Here is a 17,870-nt window from a genome sequence, read left to right as displayed (position 1 = left end):
TTCCAGAGCCTCATCACATCCTGTCTGTTGTACCCAGCAATGCTCTCTCAGCCGGTTTTATTGCTGTCAAGGAGAACGTTATGGCTGTGGAACCTCCAGATGTGGCGGCAACTGCTGCAGAACCTTCGGAGGCTATCTACCCTCTCGTCACGGCCACGGAGCCCACCCTTAACCTGTTTGTGTTCTCTGTTCCAGTCTTACCTGACCAGACTTGCTCTCCTGTGCCATCGACCCCACTGTGGTGGTCCTCTGCTCCGCCCTGGTGGGCTTCTATTGTCTGTCATGTTTCTTGTTTTAGACTGCTTTTTTGGATAATGACCTCTTGCCTATCTGGATTACAATTATTTGGATTCTCCTAATAAAACACTGCAAATTGGATCTCTCTGTTTGTGTGTACATTCGTGACAATTACAGTCATGGCCAAATGTTTTGGCAGTGACAGATTTTTGTGTTTTGCAAAGCTCGCTGTTGTGGTGTTCATTCATATTGCTTCTAGATTATTATGCAGAGTCCTCAGATGCATTCTTTATAATTGCTAAAAGCTTAATTGTCCAAAAAATGTACAAGTTTACCGTTTTTTATTTATTTATTTAATTTAATTTATTTTTTTTATTATTCTGACACAAAATGACCAACTAACATGAATTGATAAATCATATCAGCAGCACATGTGAACGTGTGAATGAGTACTAGTCGGGTTAATCACTATCATAATTACATTGTAAGAGCAGACTGATTACTATAGAAGGAATGAAGAAGTGCTTCGAATCATTGTGTTCTTGTTAGCAATGGTTACCTCCATTACTTTGCATCAAAAAAGCCTCACGTGCAAGGAAATTGCTAAAAGAATATTGTATATAACTTCAAGGAGAGAGGTTCGACTGCAGTGAAGAAGTCTTCAGGACGTTCCCAGAGTGTCCAGTAAGCACCAGAATCATCTCCTCCTGAGGTGTCAGCTAGGTCTCCAGCAGTGCAGAGCTTGCTCTGGAATGGCAGCAGGTTGGTGTGAGAGCATTTGCACGCACAGCTTGGTCACGAATTTTGGACAACGGCCTGGTGTCAAAAGGGGCAGCAAAGAAGCCACTTCTCTCCAAGAAAAACATCAAGGACAGACTGAAATTCTGCGGGTAGTACAAGGATTGGAAAGCAGAAGACTGGTGCAAAGTTATTTTCTCTGAAGCTCCCTTCTGACTATTTGGGACATCTGGAAAATCGATTGTTCAGAGAAGAATAGGTGAAAGCCACCATGAGTCCTGTATTGTGCCAACAGTGAAGCTTCCTGAGACCATCCATGTGTTGTGTTGCTTTCAAACCAAGGGAGTGGGCTCTCTCATAATTCTGCCCAAAACACTGCCATGAATAAAGAACGGTATCAAAACGTCCTGCAAGAGCGACTTCTTCCAAATGATTCATGAGATATTTAGTGGTGTTTCCTGCATTTTCCAGCATAATGGAGCACCATGTCACAAAGCAAGAATAAAAAAAAAAGTGGCACGAAGATAATTACGCTGAAATTTTGAATTCTCAACATGTTCATATCACAAATGTATTTATTTGCTTAGTGACCTAGAAATACTACAGAATTTTATAAAAAAAATAAAATTAAAACAATACTTTTAGAAAATATTTCTTATACATTTTACATGATAATGTTTTATTTATAAAATTTTGAAACTAAAATATTTTTTGTTTGTTTTTGAGCCTCATTGTGTCTTCACAAATAAATGCATCACTCTGACATGGAAAAAAAATCATTATTTTTGTATTTGAAAATATTACAGGAGGAGTACAATGGAGTAACTACTGTAGCAGAGGGCAAATGAAGTTCAGCTGAGGGGAAGGGGTGAGACAATGTCAAAGAAGGAACAACAGGCAGAGAGATCGAGAGATTGTCTAATGAAGGAATGCAGAGAGAGATGGAAACTAATGGAGACAAAGGATGTACAGAGTGAGCTGGAGAGGGAGAGAGATGGCGATGGGGTGGCTGACTGCTGTTGAACTCATGGACATCTTAATTGATGAGGTCATTCTGGGGATATCCCAAAACTAGAGTGTCTCCGGGAGGTCATCACCAGGACATCCAATAGTCAAAGTGCATCGGAGAGAGATGACATAGCATATAAGTTTTTGTGTATGTGTGTGTGTGTGTTTTTTCTGTTGTTGTTGTTAATGTTTGTTTATGGGCTTTTTGCCTTTAATTGTTAAGATGGAGAGAGAGGGAATGGGATCAGGACAAGATGCAATCTGGATTTGAACCTGTGTCTATATTTATATCAAGAGAGCAATTTACTTTATTCCTGAATGAATTGGCCAATGAATTGGCCATTTAAACCAATCGAATGAATGAATGAATGAATGACTCAAATGACTTACTCATTAAGACATTTACTGCCACCTGCTGACAGATTAAGTTTCTTATTTAGAGTATATTTAGCTTATTAATAAAAAAATCTGAAAATAAAAATCAATTTGAATCCAAATGAAAGAGATCTTTCCAAAGCTAATTTTGTAAAGTTCATTTGATGATTTTTTCATTTAACATTTTTCATTACAATAATGCCTTTAAATGATATTTGGGGGGTAATTTTTGAGCCAGATTTGCTGTTTCTTTAACTTGCGATTAATTAATCGACATTGTGTAATTAATTACATCAAATATTTTCATCGAATGACAGCTTATATATATATATATATATATATATATATATATATATATATATATATATACAGTACAGACCAAAAGTTTGGACACACCTTCTCATTCAAAGAGTTTTCTTTATTTGCATGACTATGAAAATTGTAGATTCACACTGAAGGCATCAAAACTATGAATTAACACATGTGGAATTATATATGGAATTATATACATAACAAAAAGTGTGAAACAACTGAAAATATGTCATATTCTAGGTTCTTCAAAGTAGCCACCTTTTGCTTTGATTACTGCTTTGCACACTCTTGGCATTCTCTTGATGAGCTTCAAGAGGTAGTCACCTGAAATGGTCTTCCAACAGTCTTGAAGGAGTTCCCCGAGAGATGCTTAGCACTTTTTGGCCCTTTTGCCTTCAGTCTGCTGTCCAGCTCACCCCTAAACCATCTCGATTGAGTTCAGGTCCGGTGACTGTGGAGGCCAGGTCATCTGGCGCAGCACCCCATCACTCTCCTTCTTGGTCAAATAGCCCTTGATGCCTTCAGTGTGACTCTACAATTTTCATAGTCATGAAAAATAAAGAAAACTCTTTTAATGAGAAGGTTTGTCCAAACTTTTGGTCTGTACTGTGTGTATATATATATATATATAAAATTATTAATCATTAGGAAACTAATAAAAAACTAAAATATACAGGGAGTAAATTAAATATAACAATAAAGATGTTTTTTTTTCTTCTCACACATACATAAAGGTTTGTTTTGAAACTGGATCCGTGTCTTTGAAATGCTGTCAATCAAATGTTCTCTGCTGGAATTGGTAGAGTGTAGGTGTCAAAGTAACCTAACACAGATGCACACACACACACACACACACACACACACACACACACATGCACACACACACATATATATATATATATATATATATAACAAAAAACAAATAGACTCGCTTAGCGACAACACACTCAGTAATTGCTGCCTATTAAGGTCTTCGCTTCTCTCTCACACCTCATTACAGGCCTAAACACACACTGCCCCCTCATTACAGATTGCTTGCTAAACACACACACATATAGAATTCCCTCATTCCCACCTGTCAGTTAAACACTCATCCTGGCAAGCGTGACCACTGAGAGTTGGATGTTAACTCACTGATGACTGTGTGTGGGCCAGAGGTGTGGGCTCTGTAACCCCATTCCAATACTTAATAAAAAAACCTGCTATGCATGCTGACCTTATGTGTCCATGTGTGCTGTGGGAAATCTCTAACAAGAAGCATTTGTCAGGATGATGTGGATCTCTTGTTGAATTCTGGTTGACTTTGAACACTCTATGAAGAAAATGGACTCTCATGTAGAAAAACCTACCAGTGCTTGTATCTACTGTATATGTACCTCATGCTGTTAAAAACGACACAGTCTGTTTGCATGTGAGAAAGCAACAGGTTCAGATCTGTTGTATGGGAAAAGCTGGTGACGTGTTTGCTTAAAAAAATATTGTAAAAGAAAAAACAATATTATATATAGAATAATGCAGTGATTTTGTTTAATCAGTTTCCCCAATCCCATAATAATATTTGTCATCATAACTATCATCTCTCCATCTTGTGCTCCTGTTATTCTCTGCAATAGAGTAATGTGCAACCTTTAGCAATGGGGGTTTGTTTGTTGTAAATTGGTGCAATTCGCTAGAGCTTGATCCATTTCTCACTCACTCTTTCTTTAAAGGTAATTGATTGTGCCAAGAAGAGCAGATGGGTTGGTGGGAAGAGAACAAAGGCACAAAAAAGTTGCTGCAAAACAGGAGTATAATTATGTTTGTCCAGGGTATGAATCAGATCCAAAGCATATGAAAAAGTTTGTCATATTATCAGATACCTTTATACAGAGGAACTGTACTTTTACTATATTATACAGGCACAATACCCATGGTGTAACTTGGGATAAAGGGATGATGAAATGCTAGAAAGAGATTTTTTTTCTTTATTTTTTCATAATATTTTTAAATAATTTGAAACAAACACTTTGCCACTGACTTTCTAAAACATTCTGATAAAAGCAATGTAGTTTGCAAGACTGTGTTGCCAGCTGACTGCATCAAGAGGCAAAAGCTAGTACTTTCTGACAAACAGTTTGTGTGTTGTTCATACTGTACCTTTGAATGTATGTCCTTATGTGTTGTTTGCCTGTGTCCCTGCGTCTGATAGTTTGCAGATCCTCTTCAGAGTACTTCAGATGACAAGGGACCCCTCTTAAAAATACAAGCCTGATCTCTTCAGTTTAAGAGCCCTGATATTTGCCTCTCTCTATCTGTGTTTCTAACTCAGGAAACTGACAGTTGCCCATAAATTATTAGCCTTTATTTTAAAAGCACAGCTCATTTACATAAATTTGTAGGAGGCGGGGGAAAGTAGTGAGGGGTTTGTAACTTTAGGTACGTATATTTGAGTGTGTAATGGGGGTAACCTTAGGTGGTCAGCGTTGCCATTCTTTCGCCCTGGTATCCTGTCGTATTCCTTGAACCCCAGCATACTCACCATTTCCAAACACACACACACCAGAGCTCAGATGCCTCCCCGCTAATTAGCAACAAGTCAGAGCCACCCACTTCTGCAGGGCAGTAAATATTCCCACACTCTCACACTCACACAGACATCCCAAACTCAGATACAAGACCCTCATTCCCTCTCCATTCTTTCCCCTCTTTTCTGATTTTTATCACCTCCCCTTGTTTTGTTCCCACTTCTGCAGCCATCAATCATCCCATTGACCTATCTTGTAGGGGAAACTCAGAGACACACCCCCTCGCCTCTTCCAGGCCTCAATCTCATCCCACGTTCTCTTTCTTTCTATATACAAATGCATCAGAGCCCCAGTTTCCATCTCTGATTTGTACCTTCATGATCTATCCTTCTCTCCTGCGTGGTTTGTGGTCAGGACAGGGTTGTGGCCGTGGGCCGGACAGGGTCGTGGGTAGGTGTTGTGGGGGTAGATTTAGGGAACACTCTGGGTGGTATGGTAGCCCCTGCGATGAGCACAATGCCTCCTGTGTCCCCATGTGACACACACCCTTGTTTTACAACAGGGGAGGAGACACCTTCAATACCCCAATGATGTGTACCACCCTGAGCCTATTCACGGTGACAAACAACCACCGCTTGCCTCTGCGGCAAACACATTCACAGACAGGCCGTGACTATCACATGCATAAACTTGGTTTTTGCTTCATGGTGTGTTAATTTGCTAAACCATCGTGGCAAAAAACACTACTGTTAAATGCACAATGGGACACACATTGAGATTACCTACATGACATTAATATGCACTCACGAATCCAAGACAGATGGAATAAAAGGCTTTCCTCTACCTTTATTGCTTTCTCCCTCTCTTTTCTCTCTGAAAGAACCTTCTTGGCTGGCTCTCAGTGGAGGTGAATTGGTAGGGCTTTAATTGAATCAACTAGCTCTTTTCTTGTGCCGCACTTACGAGGCCAGAGCAGCCAAATGGCTTGATGACAACGTAATAGCAGAAGAATTGAATGAGTGACGCTGCCAGAGGGGAGAGAAAACCCAATGGCATTCTTTCGCATTTGCAACTATATACATAGTCACACACAGACACATTATAACACTATTATTATCACTGAATTTAACCAAAAACACAGGAAGAATGTGGAATTCAGATTTTTGTGAACTTGTAGATTCTACTGTTGTCATGGGAAATTTTGTGTACAATTTTCTGGGTGAATATTCAATATTCAAATGAGCATAGTATGTAAGCAGTAACACAACCTTTACATCTTTTTTTTTTTTTGTACCTCAAGGAGCTATTTCTTCTTTTTTTTTCTTTTTTTTTTGCTGTCTAGGAGCTATTTCATTTTTGTATTATATATATATATATATATATATATATATATATATATATATATATATATATATATATCAGTCATAAGTGTATAAACCATCTTAATAACTTAGGTGATACTTTATGAAAATATCGTATTTCAAAGGGAGATACAATATTTGGCATTACCATACACAAATTCTCTTTTGCCTGATCATCCATATGTCATATTTTAATAGACATTTTGAACCAAGGAGACTTATCACAGTCTGTCTTAACAGCAGTTCTTTCTTTCTTTCCTCACCTTCCAGCAGAACATTTACAGGAAGTGCCACCCATTGTTTGAAGATATTCAGGTTTTTGGTGAACAATCAGTGTGAGGCTGACATAGATGGTCTCGACCTGGTTGCTGTGAAAGTTAAGGATGCAGGATAAGAGACAATAGAACAGCGCACAGGCACTTGGGGAACAGAAGGGTGACACAGAGGGCAGCTCTCACCCACAACAACTCTCCTCCTTTGAAAACAAAACCCCAACCTGTTACTGCTTCAGCCTGACTGTGGGAGGGGATGCCTGTAATAAATGTCCCAGCCCCCTCGTTAGGCATCACTAGGGTAAGTGCATGTGTATGTGTTTGAGTGAAGGATCAGGAAGCAATAGTACAGGAATGTTCTCTTACAAGTGACTTTTGGGACTGTGAGCGAGAGCTCTATGTCACTGTTTTTCATATGCATGTCTTTTTCTGGTCCCTTCCCATTTTTATCTTTGTTTTCCCTAAGAACTCCTCAGACTTGTCAGTTTAGGCAAATAGATTCGATACACTGTATAAAAAATAAATAAATAAATAAAAATATCCTGTTAAGTTTGTCAAAATAAGCAGCTGTTGTTTCTAGAAGTTCACTGTACAAAAATATGATGACAGTGTTTCAGGTTTAATGGGATGGCATATCAATGCATGTATATTTTATGGCTTGTAACTATACATTTAATTAAGTGATGTATGTTTATATATACAGTTTTACAAAATTTGCACTGTGATAATCACTATAATATTACAGGTGGTAAAATAGAGAGCCACATAATGAATCACAGTTCATCACATATTGCTTTTTTTATATATTTATTTATATATTGACAGAGCACTAAATCAAAGCTGTTTGGAATAATTGTGGAAGAAAAAAAGGCTGTTTAGTGAGAAAGGGACAGAGAAAATGTTGGATTGTGAGAGGGATATGCATAGGGTTATTGACTTTTTTATGTGTGAGAAAAAAAAATATGTAGATATATATATATATAATTTTTAAACTGTTTTTGTCAATGCAATGAAAGTCAGTTGGGTCCTAAACAACATTACCCCACAGACTTTCACTAAATCTATATCCGTCTCATAAACAATCTTTAAAAAAAAATAATATTCTTTTGTGTTCTGCATAAGAAAGTCTTACTGGTTTAGAATACTATGAGAGTTAGTAAAGTATGCGAAAATTTTCATATTTTTTGGTGAAGTATGCATTTCGGTGCAGATTTCATAAGATAAAAAAACTTTTTCTTGATTCATATTGAAACTGATGTCATCTCATTTTCAGGTTCCATCTTAGCAACCCCCCTTCTTCACCTAAGAACACATATGCAATCAGACACCCCTCCTTTTTATCTTTCCCTCTTGCAGGATCAGGGGAGCAGATTGTGGTAACATTTGTAACATTTGGCTGCAGCAAATCCCACAGCTTTTTTCCTGAAAAGAAGCAACCACCTTAAAAAATGGGGGGGGGGGGGGGGTTCTCCTCCAGTGAAGCCCTTGTCTTTTTCCTGCTCTCAGCCTGCGCTCAGCAGTCTGCATGCCCCTCACCATCGCTTGTAAATCCCCCTTTATCCGCTGGCAGCCAGATGGGGTGGCAGGAATAATAGGCAGAGCCTGATGAGCACCATTCAATTTGTCCAGCCGTGTAAAGGAGCTTGTAAGCCGTTCCATTTGAGCAGGGTGTAATAGTAGCCAGGGGAGCAGAGGCTATGTTAAGACTTAATTACCTACTAATGGCTGTTGTAGGGACAAAAGACTTCTGTAGACCCCAACAACTTACACTCCTGTAATAGAGGAGAAGGAAGGGAGTGGAAGGGGAGGGGGGACTGTTTATTGAGATGTTCTGACCAACAATTTGTCATGTCCATATGTCAAAAATGTCATCAGCACAACTTTAATTCACTATGCATGAGATGTGTGGATGGAAAGAAGAAAAGACTTTGCTTCATGTACTTTGATTTTCTTCAGAAAGCCATTTGGGTTGGGAGAAAAGGTTTTCTTTTTCGTTTTCTTTGTTCATTCTTTTTTCTTTTCTTATTCTCTTTCTTTTTCAGTTGGAGGGAAGATTAGCAGGATTAAGACTGGCTCACATATGCTGCTCTTCACTATTGGCATTCATCACAACACAAGCCCAACTGCCACCCAGACGGGGAGAGAAAGAGAAAGACAGAGAGTGAGAGTGAAAGTTTTTCTCTGATATTAAAGCATTGCTACACTAAATCAAAGCTGTTTGGAATAATCGTGGAGAAAAAAAAGGCTGTTTAGTGAGAAAGGGACAGAGAAAAAAAATGTTGGATTGTGAGAGGGATATGGATGAGGATGCAAAAGCGTTTATGATGGAAAACAGCTAAAGAGGTGTAGGACATACAGTGTGGTCAAAAAGTATTTATTTATTTTTACTAAAAAAGTTCTGGGATTTTGATAATTGTTTAAAAAATATATGATGAGAAAGGTATAAGCTTAATACTGAGTACTCTCCGATCAATTTTAAGCAAGTTTGTGACACTGATCATGTAAACTTTACTGGATAACCTGATTGCCAGCTATTTTCATTTTTTAAAACTTTAATGTACCTTTATATTGATATACCTTGTGTTGTTTTACCTTGGCATGAAAACTTAATGCTGCTTTGTGGGTTTCTTATGACTAAGGGAGTGACAGCAAATTTGGCTAAAAGCATCTGCTAAATACATGAATGTACCTCTTTTGGTCATACAAACAAGCAAGTAGGAATGTAAAAAATATTTGTTGTGGTTTCCATTTACCACTATAGAAGATTGCTCAATGACAAATTCTGCTTCTGAGAACCCCGGAAAAAAATTGAAGATGTCCATTTTAAAATGATTGAAAAACAGAATCATTTTCACTAGTGTTTTTAGTAAATTTTATTTATTTTGGAAATAACTCCCAGTTGGATTAATAAGACAGGATGAGAAAAAAAAATGTCTGACTAAGCGCCACCTCAGTTTTACAGAACAACAGAAAATGTTGAAGATGTAGAATGTGCCATGACATGACAGTTAGATGTAATGCATAAACAGACATGCTTTCAAGTACTGTAAAACACTGTACTTATGTTGAGTTTCGGGTTAACCCTGCAAAAAAATTGTGAAACTGAACTCCAGGTGGATTCATTAGCTTAAATATGACTGCAGTTACAGCTCTGGCTAATTTAGCTCTTAGGGTTAACAGTTTTCACACCTATACACACATCTGCCCACCTCATTATTGGAATGCATACGCAAACACATCATTATCTCATAAAGGTAATGAGAAAAGAAGAGTCTGGCATTGCCAACCGGCAGAAATTAGCACTCAGTCTCCCTTCACACTCATCCACCAGGCTAACATTCATTCACCCTGAGGTGGCAAAAGCTCTCCTATCTCCCTCCCTCTTTCTCTGAGGTAGGCCTTCATTAAACAAATAGCTTTTAATTAAATGACTGAGTGATATAAAATGTATCCAGTTCTGTATTTTTGTCATTTCAGCTGATTAAATTTTCTGCACCTGAACTGTGAAGTTTGAATAAGCTGTAAAATTCTGTGGAACCTGTAATCACTAAAGTGGCCAGTGTTCATGCTGAGAGTCTTGTTTAAGCAGGTCTGTAAAAAAAATAATGTAAATCTTTGTCATTGGCTCATTGTGATCTAAATCAAGAGGTAATGACGTCAGCCAAGCATGCGCTTAATTAGCCTTAATTGGCAACATTCTCGGCAGACTACAGTTACCAAAGTTTGTTTGAATCGAGGGCAGACCAACCCCTGTCTTTCTCTTTCTGTAATTGCTCCTATGACAGATGTCAGTCAGTGTGGGTGCGAATTTGTGTGCATTCTTCCCCGGGTGACATTTTAGATCATTATATGCGCGAGGAATAAACTGCAGCTCTGACAATAGGGTTTTTTCTGTCCCCCCGTTTCTAATCCAGACAATCGCGGCACATTACCATTTCGCTACACTTAACAAGTGAGATTAGCGGAATTCATAATGAAGGAACTGAACTACAATTTATCTCCGACACCGCCGGTTTAAAACCACTCATTTGCATAAGCGTATTTAACGAGAGTAAACAAGCAAACAGACAGACGGGACTGTCCGCACGGGGAAAACAACCAAACAACAAGAGCTCATAGATGCTTCAATGAAAATATGTTAAAGACCTTGATCTGGGGAAGTCTCTCCTTAACTCACTCATGTGTCTGTTAAATCTACACCTGTGGAGTCAGAAGAACAGACACATAACTATCTATCTATCTATCTATCTATCTATCTATCTATCTATCTATCTATCTATCTATCTATCTATATATATATCTATCTATATTAAAATAGGATATGTATACAGCCTGCGTTTATGGAGGCTATGTCCAATTAATTTCCAAAGTAAAAGCGAAATGTAATTGCTCATTTATGGGCGCTGTGTGTAACCCGCCTGTGTAGCCTACGCCCTCTTATTCTACCCCAAACAATAACTTCTGTTTGCCCATATTGGCCTAATTGATTTGTTTCAGATCATAACCGTTAAAAGCCATTTTACACGCCTCGTTTATTAACGATTTAAATGGGCTTAACGGCTGAAATTAGTCAGCTGACCTGCGCCCGCAAGGGGTCACCGGGTTAAAACAATATGAGCGCATTCAAACCGCAAAACAGTGTCTGCAACTGACCGCGCTCAATCCGGCGGGACATATGCACGGTATCACCAAGAAAATCTTGCGCCGGCATTTTGCATCCATTCTCCCTCACACTAGGCCTATAGAAAAACTGTCGATGACCATCAACTTCCTGAGCTGCATTTTGCAAAGCTAATTCATTCGTATGAATCCAGTGAGAAATGTTAGCTAAAACTAATATAATGTATGTAATGTAAGCTATTATCAATTTAACAATAGGCTAATGAATATTTAAAAAAAATAATATGTACAATTTTAATTAGGCTAAATGGTGGCTTATAGCCTATATGCAGCCTATCTTGATTTAGCCTACAAAAAAAATAAATAATTGAATAAAAAAATAAAAATAAAAAACCTGATTTGCTGTGTTCAGTTATTTGTTTTTGTTTTCGGTGGTAAACGCAGTGGTAGTGTAATATTTAGAGTTTTTAAAGTTTGAAAATTTGTCCACGCATGCATCACTTAACTTAATATCTTGAGGACAGTCTGCACAGTTTGTTCAACCGACTCACTGTAATCCAAACCTAACGATGCTCTATGAGGATACACCATATGCGAAGTGTGTCTAATGTATTTAATGAAGCCTCGATTTTTTTCTTTGCAATGACATCAGGTTTTAGGGCCCCCACCCACTGGAGCTCATTGGTTCTTGATGGGCTGTCGGAAAAGCGTTGACATTGTCCCGGTGTCTTGGCCCGGGTGGTGGGGAGGAGGGACCTACTATAAAATACCCCTCGTCACTCTCGGGCGTGCCAAACACAAACAGTGCACGAGTGAACTGGAATAACGAGGAAATTCTTCAAAGCCACACACTAGCACGCGCTTGCACCTGCTACCGGTAAGTTTGAATATATAGAAAATATTGATTAATTTGTAAAAATGTATAAAAGCAATGTGGATTAGTAAAGGTCAGCATTATTTAAACGATTAGCTTAAATAATGTTCTCTTTGCAATTATTCAGTGGAGTAATTTATTTGACTGTTTTGGCATATTAGATAATCGCTAACTTCTGGTCATAATTATATTTTTATAGTTTGCTGAACTGGTAAACTGTGTAACAAACTTTACAGCTTTACTTGTAAACTTATTGAGCTGGCGAGTTGCAAAGAATCTCTAGGACATTAGGACTTTAAATATGCTGCACTGCATTTAATCAAGCCGTAGCCTGTGCCGTTTTTTCCGTAATTATTTTTATTATATTATTATTTCGTATTACATTTGTTTTAAGTTTTAGATTTTAATCATTCTACTTTTAAAGGAATATTGACATCTTCGAAAATCTGAAAGCGCACTGAACACCATGGACTCCGACACGAGCCGAGTGTCCAGTAGACCTTCTTCTCCTGAAGGCGATGATCTCTTCCTGTCCTCTGTCAAGAAGTCAGTGGGTTTCTCCGGGGCCGTCTCCTCCACGCAGAGCGATTCTTCTCCCGAGTTAATAGTTAGAGACCTGCAGGGCGTCTCCAGCGCCGACGAGGACGCAGTGACTCTGAAGATGCTCTCCAAAAAGGACCGTAAACTTCTATCCGAGACTGAGCTGCAGAGCATGCGCCTCAAGATCAACAGCCGCGAGAGAAAACGCATGCACGACCTCAACATCGCCATGGACGGGCTCCGGGAGGTCATGCCCTATGCCCATGGGCCATCCGTGCGCAAGCTCTCCAAAATAGCCACCCTACTGCTGGCACGCAACTACATCCTTATGCTGAGCAACTCACTGGAGGAGATGAAACGGCTCGTAAGTGAGATCTACGGAGGGAGCGGGGCTCATCACACCGCCTTCCATCCGTCCAGCTGTGGCACCCTTACGCACGGGGCGGGCGCTCCGTTACCGGGTCATCATGCTGCTGTCTCGCATTCGTCTCACCCGGTGCACCATCCTCTGCTTCCACCAGCAGTGTCAACTGCCGTATCTCTCTCCGGCCCGGGTCTCTCAGCCGTCAGGCCGCATCATGGACTCATCAAAGCACCAACAGCCAGCGCTGGCACACTTGGCGCTGGTTTCCAGCACTGGGGTGCGGGGATCCCGTGTCCGTGCAGCATGTGCCAGGTTCCTCCGCCTCACGTGCCCGGTATGAGCACCGTCAGCATGCCACGACTGACAAGTGACTCAAAATGAAGTACTGAACTTTGATAAAAAATCTTTGAGACAGAACCATAGACGTTATATAAAAGCTGTATTATCTTGTTTATCAGTTTATGGCTGAACAGTTGTTTTTGGAAAGCACAAATAGTTCTGAAGCGAAGAAAATGGATCAAAGCCACTAACATAGTTTTCTAACACTTAAGAGTTCTTAGGGTTTACTATCCATGTGCATTTCTGTGTATAAAGTTTGTGAAAATGGCATATCTTACTCTTTTTAGCCTTCAAACAAGGGATTGTTATTTACAAAAGAGGTTTAATGTGAAACAGATTCATAGGATAATTAAGAATAAATTAAAACTTACAATTCATTATGCAGTTAAAGATTGCTAAATAGTTTAATGGGCCATTACTGTTAGAGGCAATTATACGTTAAAAAGTCCTATAGCTTTTAAAAAAAAACAAATGGCACTGTACTGTGTAAATATGTAGATAGCGTTTGTACAGTTTGAAAGATTTTATATTACCTTCCTCAGTTTATGTTTGGGGTCAGAATTCATTTGCCAAGCGTTTTCTGTAATAGGAATTTTGCACCTGTTCATCTCTCTCTCTCTCTCTCTCTCTCTCTCTCTCTCTCTCTCTCTCTCTCTCTCTCTCTCTCTCTCTCTCTCTCTCTCTCTCTCTCTGTCTGTCTTTATCTCTCCCTTTACTTTTCTGGCTTTCCATTTTTGTTATTTTTTATCTTTTCTTTCTGCATAAGCTTACCCTACATGGCCGATGCGAAGAATGATCAGCTTTTATTTTTTTATAATAAAGTGTAAAAGGATATTTATTTACTTATTTTGATGGTATTTTCAAATTAATGTACAGTGAATGTTTGAGTCCTAACTGTAAAATAAATGTTTTAAAATGATGCATTTATTTGCTTGTTTGTGCTTGATTAATTTACCTAATTTATTATTATTATTATTATTATTATTCAGTGTGCAAACTCTTCTATCTATCTATCTATCTATCTATCTATCTATCTATCTATCTATCTATCTATCTATCTATCTATCTATCTATCTATCTATCTATCTATCTATCTATCTATATTAAAATAGGTTATGTATACAGCCTGCGTTTATGGAGGCTATGTCCAATTAATTCCCAAAGTAAAAGCGAAATGTAATTGCTCATTAATGGGCGCTGTGTGTAACCGGCCTGCTTAATCTATTTAATCTCGAAACTTCAACGCGTCAAAAAATAATACTAAAAGAAGATTAAATTACAGCGCTGTTGGATTGAAAAAAAGGTAGCAATTCTTGGAAACAAATCAGTTATTCACTCGTGAGGTCATCAAACAGAGCGTGTTCAGAGCGACACCATTTAGTTATTGTAAACTGGAACAAAGACGATCTAAAAAGAGTGCGAATGTTCTTACTTCGAGTTTATAGACCCCACAGAAAGTTTTATATTGTATTGTTTAATTTTTTTATATAGTTTATATTTTATTTTGTGTTTTAGGCTAGCCGTTTTTTCATAAGTAACAACTAATGCTTGATACATTGTGTAAATCTATTTTTTTTAGTTACGAATGATTGTTTTTTCAAACGCATTAAATTATCCAAACAATGATATATACAAAATGTATCCCAACTGTATGATTTACACATTATCTTAGGCTACTATTAGATGTTTATACAGGCAAATTAAACTAAGCTGCAACTGAATAACGAGTAGGCTATCTTTTTAACTAATAAAAACACAGAGAGAGAAAAAGCACTGTATTGATAATTCTAATCAGCGCAATTAAACGAATTTTTGCTCAACTTCCGAGCTGTTAGATAGCCTTCACCACCATTGCATTGCGTGCGTTAAGACAAAATAGTTTATTATAACCCGGTAATTCTGAACTGTAGGATAGCCGTTGATTAAGTTCCTACAGGGGTGCGTTTCCCAAAACCATAGTTGCTAAGTTAGCAACTTTGTTGGTTGCAGTGCAATTTCCCATTGCCAACCAACTAAGTTCCTAACAGGTTAGCAACTATGGTTTTGGGAAACGCACCCCAGATTGAGAGAAAATATAAATTCCAGCCTATGGTCAGAGAGAGAACAAGTTAGTGTGATATAATGAATGTGTTACAATGACTTCACTTACACTTCACTTCTGTCACCTGTGTGAACACTCTTATCTGTCAGCCAATGATTCTGCTACTTTGGGCAGCTTTCCAAATGAGACCTTTTAGATTTTCTAATAAACTTTTATGAAGCATATCCACTTCATTCTGGAAAGAATGAGATAACCTTCATGTTTTAAGCATCAAGGAGGAGATCATTTATTTAGAATGCAGGAAACGCAGGCCTATTTGAAGTCTTTCACTACACACAATAGGCAAACAAATAAATAAATAAAAATAAACCTGGAGCTGCGAGATGGAGGGAATAAATTAAGGTATATTAAGTGGAATACAAACTAAACGCCAGCTGCTGGATTGCAGATTGCTCTTTCTGTTGCAATGTTTTCCAAGGGATTTTTGAGCTGGAACGATATGGAGTAGCTAAAGCTGGCTTTTGAATATTCATATTTGCCACTTGTTTATTTGTCTATATTTTTAAACATTAATTGTATTATTATAATTTGTTATATTAATTTTTTTTTACAAAATAAGGAGTCATTCATATTTTATATGGACAAACGTAACTGATTAGAATAGAAGAAGGGTTTTTTTTTTTTTTTTTTTTTTTTTACTTTTTTACTTTTTTATTTGCCGATTCATTTTGGGCAGTTTAAAATCATCATGCCAACTGAATAATTTAAATTGAACAAAAATGTCTCATATACATCATCAAATCTTTACGTAACTATTTTAAAGTTTCAATAAAAAAAGGACTGCACCCTTAATAGCAGTCATTGTAATAGTAATTTCTACCCCAGATTGAGGTCTATGAAAGCAAACAGGCTGCTGAAGTCTTGTCTTCCTCTACTAACATCTGCTTGTTAGTAATCTTCAGCCGCCTCGCCCATTTGCTCCGCGTAAAATGCAATTACTCCGAAAGTTAATGAGAATTACACCCTATCACGTTTCCAAATTAATCAGAGCAGCACCTCCCCCGCGGAGCCACTGAACACAGTCCACCTTAACGAAGGCCTCCTTTTAATCAGACTTGCTGACACATATTCACAGAGACTAATATACCTTAACTAATAAATCTACATATATGCCAACGTGTCATGAGTCCAATAACAACTGCAATTTAGACGTCATCGCATACAGATCACTGCATAGCAGATCAAACAAATATGATGTCAGTGTAAATTAACTGAATGTACACAATCTGTTGCACTATATGAAGTAACTGTTTACTATACTGTTAGAAAAAGTAGGCTATAAATAAAACCTTTTTCAAAAGATAGCAACTATTTTTTTCTGAAGAAGGCTACAGCACTCTCATGCATTTTCACAGATTGTGTTTAGTGTTTAATGTTTATTATGTGTGTGCGTGGTGATTTTAAACTCAGATCTTAAAGCCATCTTTAAATCCTTTGATTCAGCACAGATGTTGGGCCATTCAGACGCAAACACTAGGCCTTGTTAGCCCAAAGGTTTACAGATAGAGGATTGAAAAGATGCATCAAAGGTGGTGGAAAAACACAAATAGTGTGGAGAAAAAGAAGAAGAGCCAAAATAAATAAATGAAGTGCATCTGTTGCATTGTGGGACAATTGAAAGTAACAAGAAAGAAAGATGGGGAGAAAAGTAAAGTTATCCACTTTGTCTCCTTCAGTCCTAAAATGTGTTTTTGGGCCTCTCAGTTTCATTGATCCATCATCTTTATAGCAAGTGTCAGTCATTTATCACATAATCATTCCAAGAAGTACATTTTAGAGGAGGAGCAGACGGATGATTTGAGGAACCCATACAGTGGCCATATGAGACCACACATCCCCAGGGTCTAGTGTTTATCTCACCCTCTATCATCTGTTAATCCTTATGTAACACACCCCATGGAGAGGAGGAAATTTCCATGTAAAAGTCATTGTATTATTCTTTATTTTAGTTTATTGGGATTCATTGAGTGTCTTGTGATGATTGTATGATTAATCCAGATTAATCATTTGAAGGAAAGTGAGAGAAAAAAAACATTGCGTGAAACAAGACTGGCATGAATTTGGGTGACATATTCTGCTGCATAAGAGGAGATAATCCTGTAAGGGGCTGAACTCTTGGATATTCATGACTGGCTGAGTGTGGATGCTCTATGAAAAGAGGACAGAGCCTGGACAACTTAACATCAAAGAGCACCATGGGAGCTCCACAGGCCAATAAGGGCTTG

The 17,870-nt window shown here is 38.1% G+C and overlaps 1 protein-coding gene across 2 annotated transcripts; it reads left to right on the top strand.

Annotated features, from left to right (window-relative positions):
- Positions 1 to 8,851: 8,851 nt before the first annotated feature.
- Positions 8,852 to 14,471, top strand: LOC132152481 (oligodendrocyte transcription factor 2-like). 2 transcript variants are annotated; one of them, XM_059561243.1, is made up of 2 exons: positions 8,852 to 8,968; positions 12,726 to 14,471. In XM_059561243.1, the coding sequence occupies exon 2, from the start codon at positions 12,768 to 12,770 to the stop codon at positions 13,584 to 13,586; it is 819 nt and encodes a 272-aa protein (XP_059417226.1). In that variant the 5' UTR covers positions 8,852 to 8,968; positions 12,726 to 12,767; the 3' UTR covers positions 13,587 to 14,471. The 2 variants fall into 2 exon arrangements, with proteins under 2 accessions (XP_059417226.1, XP_059417224.1); XM_059561241.1 differs by lacking the exon at positions 8,852 to 8,968 and adding an exon at positions 12,089 to 12,304.
- Positions 14,472 to 17,870: the final 3,399 nt, after the last annotated feature.

The sequence above is a fragment of the Carassius carassius genome, chromosome 11, assembly GCF_963082965.1.
Source record: "Carassius carassius chromosome 11, fCarCar2.1, whole genome shotgun sequence".
In the NCBI taxonomy this organism is placed as follows: Eukaryota; Metazoa; Chordata; class Actinopteri; order Cypriniformes; family Cyprinidae; genus Carassius; species Carassius carassius.
The sequence above is the reverse complement of the archived record's forward strand: the minus strand, read 5'-3'. Positions and strand labels throughout refer to the sequence as shown.

What these genes read in the sequence shown, in the direction of transcription:
- LOC132152481 (XM_059561243.1), top strand. Translation starts at nt 12,768, where the DNA reads ATGGACTCCGACACGAGCCGAGTGTCCAGTAGACCTTCTTCTCCTGAA.